This window comes from Solea senegalensis, linkage group LG19, assembly GCF_019176455.1.
Source record: "Solea senegalensis isolate Sse05_10M linkage group LG19, IFAPA_SoseM_1, whole genome shotgun sequence".
In the NCBI taxonomy this organism is placed as follows: domain Eukaryota; kingdom Metazoa; phylum Chordata; class Actinopteri; order Pleuronectiformes; family Soleidae; genus Solea; species Solea senegalensis.
This window is the reverse complement of record NC_058038.1, coordinates 4,819,060-4,831,834: the sequence shown is the minus strand read 5'-3', so window position 1 is coordinate 4,831,834 and position 12,775 is coordinate 4,819,060. Positions and strand designations below refer to the sequence as shown.

The following is a 12,775-nucleotide window of genomic DNA, read 5'->3' as shown; positions in this document are numbered from 1 at the left end:
GCCTCCATTTCATTTTACCTTGAATTTATGCATATGCTTAACTGTAGCGCATTAGCATTCAGTGCTAGTAAAGTGCTACGGTGAAGCATGTCAAATCCAGCCCACTCTATTCCCATCAAATAAATGTGTTGCCAGACGACCAAACAATTACCTACAAAAACAGGGCGCACATTTGAAATTTCATTTAAATTAATTAGTTTTCAAATTAAAATGATGACATCCCAACCTTTCGTTTGCAAAAACAAATAGCTCAAGTGCAAAAAAAAAGGTGTTGATACATATCAATGCGCAGTTTTAAGTGGTTAGAGCGTTACAGAAAGCATACATGGCTGCTGTCTGCAAAAATACACCGTGGTCCGTCGACGAGGTGCGGTCGAGTATGCCTAGAACTGAAATCGTCTACATTTAAGCAAAGTAAAATCAAAACGAGGAACTTTACAACATAAGGTTGTGAACTCATGTTATCATTGAGAGAAACCCAACAGTTGCTACTATGAGCGAGTACTTGGCAACAGTGGAGTGAGAAAAAAAAAAAAAAAAATTGGTGGAATGTGGTCACACATTTCCTTCCAGTTCACATCAGCACCACATGCTTCAATCTCTACAGTTTGTTCTGCTCATGTTTGCTCACAGCAGGTTGGGTCGACGGGCCAAAAGCTTCTTGGCCCATAGAGAAAACACCTGCCCCTCAAGGCCTCTATAACTAAGCAGCCACTACACACACAAACACACACGTGTGGTTCTATTCGCTCAGCAGAACTGTAACTGCGAGCCTAACACTGGCCGTTATAACCCAGCCTGACCCAATTTTTCCTAATCACTCGTTAAGAGGTGGAGGAGGTTTTAAGGTTTTTGTTTTGTGCTGTCTCAGGATACCACACACACTCGACACAACAAATGCAGTTTGCACCTTAGGCACAGAGGATTATCCGTCCAGAAACATGCAAGCACACACATGACCAAACCCTTGAAATGTTTCAACCCCAAGCCATCACTTAGTCTCACAGACATCACAACAGTGAGGCAGCTATTATGGAAATGTAACACCAGAGCTGCTATACATCAAACACTACCATCCCTGCTCCCACACACGTAAAAACAACACGTGTAACAAAGGTTTTATACAAGAGCAGAATACACATTAATGTATGGGCCTCAGTGGAACCAAGGCTATGTATCTCTATAGATTTTTTCTCCCACTGATTTGAAAAAAAAAAACAATAACACCCACTACCATCTGGATCCTCTGTGCAGTGGGAATGGATACAGTCAGTATTAAATACAAGGTCAAATGAGTAATACCGCTTCCCCAGTAAAATATGTGGGTAAATGCAGGGTTGTTTTGAACATGATTAAACCTACTTAACAAGGGCAAATGGCTCATTTCCCATTGCCAGTAAAGGAGCTGTTTCTCCTGCAGTAAGTCATGTTTAATGTCACAAACAGGCTGTTATCAGCCACCACTGTGGAGCAAAAGTGCAACACATAATAGAACGAAGTACCATTAACATGGGTGACAGTGTTGCCATGGTTACACTTGCAAACGTATCACTTCAGTCCCCTTTTAATTTTTCCACACTCTGGTAGAGTCCCAAATATAAGTATTAAAATGGTTAAAAAGTTGATTTTGCATATGTCCCCTTTAAATTATTATTTATTTCCCTTTAAATTGGGCCATAGTTTACAAAATTGACATCATGTGTTACCAAAGATGTGCAATTATAATTGATTGACTGATTGATTAATTGTCATAAATCAACTGGGGAGAAGAAGCTGAAATGACCATAGACTTCTATTCAAACTGAGCCTGCAGAGTCGCCCCCCTGTTGGCTAACTGCTACTTCATGTTTGAAAAGTGAAGTAGCAATGGGCAACTCCTTTTGTTGCAAACAAGAAAACTATATCCATTCTATTTTATAGAGGTGTTAAAAAGGTTTAGTCAAGCAGAAATGTGAGCAAGGGGTCAAGATGTCACCAAGGTTAGCATTAGTGTCTCCACATTGCATCGGTATAGGAAAGCGATCTACCGTGACCTGCTGCTGAGAGGTGCATGAGACGGATGAGTATGATAATGAGGCCCATAAAACAGGGGATAAAGAGCGAGATGACTTATGGGAGGACACGGCGATGAGGTCAGGCCCCTCTGATGTCTGCTCATTACGATTCTACAGGAAGCATCGCCGACTTGTCGCAAAGAAACAGAAAAGCAGCTTGAAGCATCCAGTGATGAGACGCACAGAAGCCTGAGAGGAAGGAAATGACTCCATTTCTTGATGCCAGATGGGTGATGGCTACTATAGATTGAGGTTAAGGCACAATGAAGTGTTTAAGCACAATTTGGAGCCGAATTTCGCATCATCAGAAGTTCTCAATCTAATTTTTGCCCCATATCCTTTTACCCCTAAAATCTAGCCCTACGAAATGGGACGCCCCCTTCAAGAACATGATACATCATCACGTAAGCACGACATGTTTTTCCCCGAGATTCAACATGAGTGTCATAAAAACAAAGCTGGTGTTATATTGCTAGCATGAACTACGGCAATTTTTATGCATTTGTCTGAAGCAAAGTGTAAATATGTCAAAAAATGTCGTCAACATATGGGAATGCAATTTGACCAGTTCATGGTAAGCACAAGAGACTGCAAACACATTTTGCTATGGTTAGCACAGCAGCATAACATGCTAAAAAATGTTAGCTTCATGGCGGTACCATTAATTCAATTCAATTCAATTCAATTTTATTTGTATAGCGCCAAATCATAACATACATTATCTCAAGGCACTGTACATAGACAACATCAAAGAGAGCAGAGACCCCCAACAGTTCACACAATGAGCAAGCACTAGGCGTCAGTGGAGAGAAAAAACTCCCTCTTAACAGGAAGAAATCTCTGACAGAACCAGGCTCAGAGATGTGCGGTCATCTGCCTCGACCGGTTGGGGTGAAAGGAAAAATGGGGGATAGTGTCCGTCTTGGATTCTTGTCTTTTTTTTGTGGGACAAATTGTCATAAACCAGGATTTGATCGAGACAACGTCCCTGGACCAGTTTATGGAATGTACAAGAGACTTTATTGTTGGGGTTACAGTAGCAGCACAACCTGCTCACCAGCGGTAGCTTCAGTTTCCATGGATTTGGTTAATGCGGGAAAAATCTCATGGCCTTCTGTATTTCAAAAATTTTTCAGTGAATCCCACTTCACCAGGTATCGGGTGGCAGTACACGTCTGGACGCAGGCAATAGGACGCATTCCTACCAAAGAGGAAGAGAATAATGCTACAGCTCCCTCGGACACGTCTGGCGCGTCGGGCAGGGTCAGCCGAGTTCGAGGGTCGGATGACTATCGTTGGCAACTACTTCTTCTGTTGTCAAAATGTTATTTCTGCTTAGTGAGCGGGGCTTATACTCCACCTACCGGTGGGATGGAAGTTCCGCTCGCACATTTGCTGTCCATGTGCACACAACAAGCTCTTTTCAGGTGTTGATGACGCAATTCGCGGAAGCATACCACGGCCTTAAGTGGTAGAGGCCAGGATTGGTATGAGATTGAGAGGCAGTTCCGAAGCGTCACTTGCAGCAGCATCAGCATCTCTGGCAAGTCTGATGTTCAGTATTTCCATCAGAAAACCTCATGTAACACAGACAGGCACTGGAGCTTTCACTTTCCCTGGTCTCGCTCCCCTGCTAAATTCAGAGGCCCTTTTCATTTTGCCACTAATTTGTTGCCGGATCAAAGGCGAACAAGGCCTGCCGTCCTCCACTGGGACGTCTGGTGTGGGATTGGCAAGGAAGTCTGATCAAACGAGATGCAGTCGGAGGGCTATATGCACAATTTCCCTTCCGTCATAGAGGCAGTGAAGGATGAAGGCATGAGCAGGCCGAGGGAGATGATCTAAATGAATAGATAAGGCACATAATAGAAAAAACAAACAGTCCCTATTCCCCGACTTTGAATTGAAAAAAAAAAAAACAAGACGGAAAAGAAAACTGTGTTGAGGCAAAAGAACAGAGGATTCTAAATGTAACTAACTGTGGACGTGTGCAAGAATGTCTCACTTCCTGTCAGCAAACATGACTACAAAGTGCTCTCTCATCTCTCAGAACACACACACACTGAAGGCATATGGGAAAACATTCTTTCACTGTAGCACACACACACATATGCACACCAAATCTCCGAGACCCAGGGGCACAAAGAGCATTATCAGCCACATGCACATATCTGCATGTTTGCCATATCACTGCCACCATGTGTCCCATGCAGTGTGAAGTAATCCCAGCCACTTACACTACACAAGCCGTCATTAGAGAGCGGAGGACGCCGCGACTCGCGGTGCCACTTGAATCCACTCATGTAACTTGGCTCACTTCACGTTTTATTCCAGCCAATGAATTTTTCGCCGACTCCTGCCAGACGTAGAGTTGCCGCATGTCGGCGAGCCGCGGGTGAACACGAGAGGTTTTCTCAACGCACTTTCTCGGTGACCACCGGGTGAACTCCCGCCGTCGAGGCACGTCAGGACGACTCCTAAAACTGCAGCACCTGCGAGGAAACGGTCTCCTGCCAGTGGAAGATACTCGCAAACGCGGCCTCGGGGCACGGATGACAGAGAGCAGTGTGCCAAACCAAATGAAATACAGCACATTACACAACCTGGTGGTAACGGTCTATTGTGGGAATGAGGAAGTTTTTAAAATGGCTGCAGAACTTGCTGAATGTGGGAAAAATGTGGTTCTTCATCATGAATCCATGGATGTTCATGGGAATTTCTTTACTCGTAATTGCAAATTTGGCAGCAGAGAACCTGTTTTTACTCATAAAGTTTATTTTCATATTTTCATGTAACCCCTGCACATTTTCATCTTCTTGTTATCGTTTTGTTATGTTCCGTATCATTAGGGTTTCATAGCATCATCTTGTAATAATAAATAAAAAGAAAACGCGCAGCAAATGTGGACACGAGGACACTGTGATGATGCAAAACTGCAAATTGTCCAATAATAAGGCAGAAAATAGACAGTTTTATGACAGATTGCACTAAAAGGCACTCACAATAAGTCAAGTGCTGATATATTTCCATTATTGGTATAATTGTCAAAGGTAAAAATCATTAAGATATCATGGTCGCCAACATACAGTCCTAGGAAAAGTGATTTAAGTGTATTTTTGGGGGCCATTCAGTATTTTTATTTTTTTTTGTTACAATTAAAAATGTTTAATTCTTATTTGATCCCATGCCTGGTTCACACATGTAAGCCTCGGTTTCATAGAAAACACATTTGCCGCCTGGATCTTTCATCCCCTCCATGTCCCGCCCCCTTCAATCAGTTAAGGAAGTTCTCATTCACAAAAAAGTCCATCCTCGGAGGGACTGTGGGAGGAGTCAGACTCGACTAGTGAACAACAGCTAAGGGGGTTTACAACAAGGTAGGCAAAGCTGGCGACAAGAGAATGCAATGACATCATAGTAGGAAACTAACTAAGCTAAACTAACCTGGGGGACCCAAGGTGTCTCGAAACGCCCCTGGACACACATTCTAAAGTGTTTCCTCTGCAGAAAATGCCAAAAAAACGTATTATATTATAATATTTCTGCAGGAACACACTGTCTTTTTAAACTGATACACTTTTGTTGGTTTTAAATTGTAGGCAAAGTGGCATTTAATGTTGGAAATGAAAACACAATTTGGCAATGGGGGGGGGAATAAAGCTTTCCGCTACACAGAGACAATTTTTATGTCTCATATATTATTTCATTTATTGTCAAATCTCTGGATATGAGACAGTTACTCTCGCAAACCAAGAGGGAAACGAATAAGATAAACAAACATAAACCACGGAAAACAGAAGCACAAATAGGACCTCTGCTTCATCTATTAGACACAAACAAGACCATTATTTGTCTTTTTTGCAGGTGGATAATTTGAAAAATGAGCCACTTTTTGCCCCGAAAAGGCCCAGTGGTTACAAGAGTCACATACTCAAGTGTGCCGGAATAAAAGCAGCATGGTGAGAGTCAGAGGGAAACACATTAAACAGATCCATGACAGGAATTTTAATCTACTCAAGTTCCACCAGCGTTCTGCCGTTTCACCTCCTTCTCGAGCCAACGTTAAACCTTTTCACAGTAAACCGACGCCGGTCACAAGCAAACTCTAACCTGACGTCGCCACAGCTCACTGTTGATGAGCTCTCCCTCTCTCTCTCTCTCTCCCTCTCTCTCTCCCTCTCTCTCTCCCTCTCTCTGTGAATCCCACAGCTCGAACCACCTGACACTAAGTTCCTCCACGGTGCAGATTATTTGCAAAGTTAGGAAACTTTTCTAAAAAGTCGTTTTTGTCCGCTCTTATTTTGTAAAGCAGGATTCAGCAGCAAAATCATGCACACACACACACTTGTGTGCAGCTATTCTTCCAACTTAGGACTCTCTATTTATTTGAATAGCCTCAACAAAGCATTATCCCCATCAAATCTTAGTCTTAAACTTAACTAGTTCCTCAGAAATGAGCTTCGGTCTCATTAGGACCAGGATTTGGTCTCATTGGGGACTACTTCTGGTCCTGCCAAGGTCCTACAGAGGTACAAATCCTAGAAAACACACACACACACACACCATGACCCAGGATGAACGCTGGGTGACAGAGAGAACAGATTCCGTTTCTTTGCAAAGTTTTTCTGAAAGTTATTGGACTGTGCTCTTATTTTGTAAAGCAGGATTCAGCAGCAGCAGCAGCAGCAGCAGCATCACATTCACACAGAATCACACAATTACCATGATCTAATTTGAACAATGCATGACATTTATTCAGGCAAAAGCTCGAACTTGATGTGACTTTGTGAATTCAGGCGTTTTTCTTTTTTTAAAGCAGGTTATTTTCAAAGTTATGGAACTTTTCTAAACTTCTAAACTCAAGTCTGCTCTTTGTTGGTAAACACAGACTCAGACTACAGATTTTTACATATTTCATGATAGGGTTCATTTGCAAAACTGCGCAAAAGTTCAAAGTGTGTGCTCTTTCGGTTTCAGCTGCAGCATTATCTTCACACACAATCACCATAATCTTTCATAAACAGAGGTTGACAGAGAGTGCATGCTTATTTATTTATTTATTTATTTATTTATCTAACTGTTTGGTGTTTGTAACGCAGCACTCCATAGAAACGTCTCGTGTTATTTCACCTCACTTCTCCCCCATGTTCAGATACTTTACCAGCTCGTGTCGCTGTCACGTGGAACAGGATGAAAAGAAACTGCGCTATTCTCCTGCGCGCTCTGCTCCTCATTAAATGGTCCATGTTTCCTCGCGCAGAAAACTCCGCTGCCTTCGCTCTGCGCAACTTTGGTGTGCGGGATCTACGCAGCCATATGCGGGGAGAGACGCAGAGCAGCCTGTAGGTCCACGCGCGTGACTGTTGGAGAAGTTGTGTGTGGTGATGGTGACGGTGGTGGCGGTGGAAGTGGTGGCTCCTCTCTGACCCTCTCATTCAAACTTCTCCCTCTCACCATCACTGCCTCCCTCCCTCGGATCTCCACCTCCTCCGCCTCCTCCCCTCCCATAAAGACGGCGACTCCACCATAAATCACCTTTGACCGTTTGACAGGTCCACCATCATGAGCCAGAGACCTGGTGTAAGCACGCTCTCACCTGTCAGTGCCCTGTGTTTTTTTCTTCTCATTCAAATCAACTTTATTGAACCAGCACCTGAGAGCAGGGGCGTTTCAAGAGACTTTGTGGACTCCAAGTAAAAGGGACCTTGTAGGGTCCTGATGGGACCAGGTTTGGACAAAAATCCAGTACTAATTATCTGGCTCGGGTCGAGTTCGGGCAAGTCACTTAATATGTTTAAAAGGTTATTTAAATAAAATATATTGTACAATAAGATGAATTAAAAATTCTGTGTTTTTTTCAGTTAATTGCTTCATTGAGAATATGGTGCAGATATTTATAGATAGTAAAAAATGAGTTATAATAAGTAGAAATATAAAAGTGATTGACCTGTTTAAAACCGGGGTTTACTTTTTTTTACGACAGGGCAGTGAACGCACCACCACAACTCAAAATAAAGCACCATGTTTGGATTATGTAAATCAGCAGATACAGTTCAACAAGAGTTAATAAAGAAGAGCTGATTGTTGTTAAAGTGAGTCTGGCATTTTATTAAACTCATAAGTGCTTGACTTGTGTGTATCGGTGTCCGTGTGTGTGTGTGTGTGTGTGTGTGTGTGTGTGTCCTTCCTCCTGGATGTTACAATGACTTTTGTCATTTGCTGTATAAACTATAAATAACGTCAAACGACCATGTGCGTGACAGTCAGAGTTCACCGTGACAAGAAAATACAGGACGTGTGTTGGATTCAGTCGGGTTCAGACAGAAAAATGCTTTTGAATCGGTTGTAAATCACACTAATTCTCTCTTGAATTATAACGTCAGTGAACGTTAATGATCTCAATCAGTTCGTTTCAGCTCGTCTTCAACAGAACTCGATGTCAGTTTTGTAAATGACGATCCCGACTGGAGGAAAAACAAACAATAAACGTCCAACTTCTGCTTGCAAAATGTCAAAATGGCAAATCTCAAGGTTTCAAAATGGGAGTTTATATTCCTACGGGTGACATCTTCACCATTTTGACGCTTGTTCCAGTCGAATCATTGAATGTTACAGGGGTGAGATTGATCACGTCAGCTCTTTTCAGTTCATGTAAGTCAGGACAGCGTGTCACTGTGAAACTGAGGAAGCTAAATGGAACCCAGCCATCATTAATGTGATTATTTACACCTGTGAAATGTCCAACTCTTTCTATAGACTGACACCATGTCCACCTCCATTTTGAATACTAAGTGAAATCAACACCAGACCATTCTTCTGCGACTGCCAGCATTTAAGATTAACTGACATGTGGATGACACTTAATGCTTTATTGTTGGCGTAGATAAAGGGCCCCAAAATCAACATGCTTAGGGCCTCATGAAGGCTTGGTCCGGCCCTGCCCATAGTCACTGCTGTGGACTCATGTCCATCACTCTTTGGGCCTCAGGGAATTGCGTACTTTACCTGTTCCAAAAATCCAAACATTTTCACATATTTCTGTTCTTAATTGTTAAGATTTTGACCCCGGCAGATGCGGCTTTAACTCCCAGCTGACGGCAAAGATCACAGGTTTGACCCAATTATCTTCTGGGGTTTTGAACTTCACTGCGGAGGGGTTGACAGCGTTCGCTCCGTCATCAGCCTCCTGACAAGTTAAATGAGGGGAAGGCGTTTGCAGAGTGGACTGCAGGTTATCTCCTTCATCAGTTCATGCTGAAGCTTGACCACCGAGGCTGGAGGCTGAATCCTCTCAGGTCAGAGGTCACTTGGCTGCTGACAGGGCAGGAGTTAACGCCGGGCTAAAATGCATCATTCTGATCAATAAGATGGATTATTGCGTGGTTGCACCAACTTGAATTTGAGCGGTCATCCCACCAGGTAAAGTAACCAGGCAAGAGAAGATGCCTGTTTTTTCTGTGGCTCAACTTATCTATCTAACCACAGAAATACTGTTTAGTAAAGAGATGAAATGTCTTCAACTCAAGTTGAAGATGACTGTGACAACTTCACAGACATTTAGTAAAGACATTTTCAATCCTTTGATATTAAAAAAAAAACCAAACACTCTTGATTTTGACCACATAATGAAGGAAGAGTCAAATCCTGCCAGTAGTTAAAATAATTCAGGTATTCAGTTCAAACATGCTCTATGACAGAACCTGTGAAGGCCTTGTGTAATTGGAAAATTACCAAAGATAACGTTTGGGGAGTCCAAGTTTTGACAGGCCTTTGTATAAGTGGGAGCTGGAGCCAATTTTCCAAGTGTTTTTTTTCCAAGGAAAAAAAAAAGAGGGAAAAAAACATCCATTTAAAAGTCACACTGCATTTACTATCATCGTTATTGTGAGCAGTAGTATTATTATTCAATCCAGAGATGCCGCTCCAATATATTTTGCAATCAAATCCTTCATTTAAACATCATTTACCCACAGAGAGAAATGATGGGAATCCTAAGTGTAGCAAAACTTCGTTAAAGTAAATAAACAGGGACTAAATGTTGAGGTCATGTTGAGGCTTTGTTTTTTTTACATTATTTGTTTGCTGCTGTCTGGCAAAACTATCAGACCTGACTGAGGGAGCGTTCGTGTGTATACAGCAGCAGAGCAGGGGTGGGCGGAGTCAAGAAAGGTTCATACGTCAAACCACCGAACGTGCTGGTGTTGCCTCAATCTGTGTCGACACAAAATGAATTACTTCCTGTGCGCAGCGAGGGAGTTTCACCAGGCAACGCGAGGTCTAAAATGTTCTTGTGTTAGTCTGACTAAAACTTTACTTTTAAAATACACGTTAGTTTGACTAAAATGGTGCTAAATCTAAAGAGTTGAATATTTCAAAGTTCATGGAAGGTAGTAAGATATAGAATGGTGTTGGACGTGCTAACAACCAGGGAATGACCTTTTATCAACAAGGTAAAAAGAGGCGTACTGCCACCTAGTGTATTGGAGGCAGAGTCAACACATCAATTCCCTGCTATTGTCCCTATGTGGCCCTGGGATAGACTGGCGATCTGTCCAGGGCCTTTCACCCTATGTCAGCTGGGATGTGGACAATAAAGTGGTAGAAGAAGGATGGATGGATGGATGGATGATGGATGGATGGATGGATGGATGCATGGGTGGGTGGATGGATGGACAGATGAATGGATGGATGGATTCCCTGCTAGTGTATGTTATTGGGACAAGGACAGTGGTCCAACTGAAGGACGTCGTCCAGCTACAACCAAAGCTGGACTTAATCGTGACTGAGAGGTTCTACAAAGAGAGCGATGGAAACAGAGAGATGCAGATGATTGGACAGTTGGAGGTTGATCTGAAAAGTCAACAATGGACCCTCTGATCTCCCACCGTCTCCCCACTCAGTGGCAGCTTACCAGCCACTGAGTCACAGCCACATTCCTCACAGCTTTTAGCAGATAGTTGCTAAGAGTCCAGTGAGTAGTCTGAGCTCTGGGTGAGAAATATTTCCACGGCGTGTGCTGTGTACCTTCATCCAACTGCTGGACCTGTGCAGATAATGATTCTTTAAAAACAACAACAGCACACAACTGGCAATCAAACAAAAACGAGTGAGGTAAAGAGGAATAAGTTTTAAATGAATAGTGAGTTGTTTGTGGAGGAATACGCTTCTTTTTTTCTTTTTTTTTTCCACATGAATGATTCATTGACTGATCCCAGCACCCAACTCATACATTTCCATTATTACACACGGCGTGAGTGTGATGTGCAGGCAAATTCCAATTAAAAGACTAAAGTCGATCCATTTGTCTCATGCCAGTAATTTGTCTGCTTCCATTAACCGAGAGAGATTCATAAATTAGGCTGAGGATGATAAATGCTAGGTAAATAAATGATTGTATTTTTTTTAAGGTCACTGTGGACTCATCAGTGCTGCCGAACACAACAATAACAATGCACACGGAGAGTGAAAAGACACGGCGACGATTCTGCGATAGCCGTTGATTATTCCATCTATGAAAAATTTGCTTCATATTTTATCATCTCTATTGCACGGCACGATATTGGTGCAAAATGACCGATATAAAACGTCACTTTCACCACTGTCCACCATTAGCAGCTTCTTCTCTGGCCGTCAAAATTCTGTTGACTTTACGGAGTAAGAGGTCATGAAGTAGTGACAGTATACGCCAGCATATCGTTAATCATGTTGCGGGAACCATTACGACGCTACATCGCTGAATCTATATTTCAGGACACACCCTTAGTGTTACGGCCTCTTGGTAGGTTTCACTTGGCTCACATGAAACGTGGGGTGGACACGGAGGGACCGGGGCAGACGCAGGCGAACCGCGGCCGGGCCTATGATCTTGGTAATCGGGAATGGACCCACAAATCTGGACCCTCAGGTGGAGGTTCTTGGTCGAGAGGCGGGGGCGGGTCGTCTCCTGCGGTCGGTTGGCGTATGAGGACCTGTCTGCTCCATGTTGAGGGGTTCTGTGAGACCAGGCACCGGAGGCCGGTTTCCAATTGTTGGTTGAGGTGTTCGGTCTGGCCGTTAGCCTCCAAGTGATATCCGGAGGTTAGGCTGGCCTTCACTCCGGCAGAACTCTCTCCAGAAGCGAGACACAAATTGGGGCCCCCGGTCCGAGACAATGTCTTTGGGAAAACCATGAACTCTGAAAACGTGGTTAATCATAGGTTACACATGTAGCCAGGTATTCATAGAAACAAATGATAACGTCACGCATCCACACAAAAATCATAATGATAAATACGCCACCAAGCACTACAATGACCATGCCAAACCTGTAGGTGGCAGTGTAACAGGAAGTATGACTCCACAGTAAACACAAAGCTGGATTTTTTTTGTGTGGATGAAAGGCAAAAACACATCTACACCTACCCACCTACATGTGTACATAGCATTAATCTCACATTAATTCCAACACATTTCATATAAAAATAACCACCAGGAGGCGACTCCATTGGTTACAAAGACAACTCGAGAGCATCTACTTCTCACTTGGTTTATAACGTCAGTTAACTGGCCTCAATAGAACATGACATCTGCGAAATGATGGTTAAAAAAACCCTTTATGGCATCAGCCAATTCACTGTTTCACAGCCTCTATGCAACTGGAAGACTTTGCCCCTTTTTAAATGCCATGATCCATGATCCCACCGTGTTTATTGGCCCCGGGAATGTTGAGCTATTGCTTGTGT

General features: G+C 43.0%; 1 protein-coding gene across 2 annotated transcripts in view; it reads right to left on the bottom strand.

The window, feature by feature from the left end:
• Positions 1–7,491, bottom strand: part of col5a3a (collagen, type V, alpha 3a) — a 71,414-nt gene extending 63,923 nt beyond the window's left edge. The window contains exon 1 of one of the 2 annotated variants that reach the window (XM_044050720.1): positions 7,216–7,491. In XM_044050720.1, the coding sequence (XP_043906655.1) occupies positions 7,216–7,489 (274 nt within the window). In that variant the 5' untranslated portion in view covers positions 7,490–7,491. The remainder of the gene's footprint in view (positions 1–7,215) is intronic. The other variant, XM_044050721.1, reaches the window with a different exon arrangement.
• Positions 7,492–12,775: the final 5,284 nt, after the last annotated feature.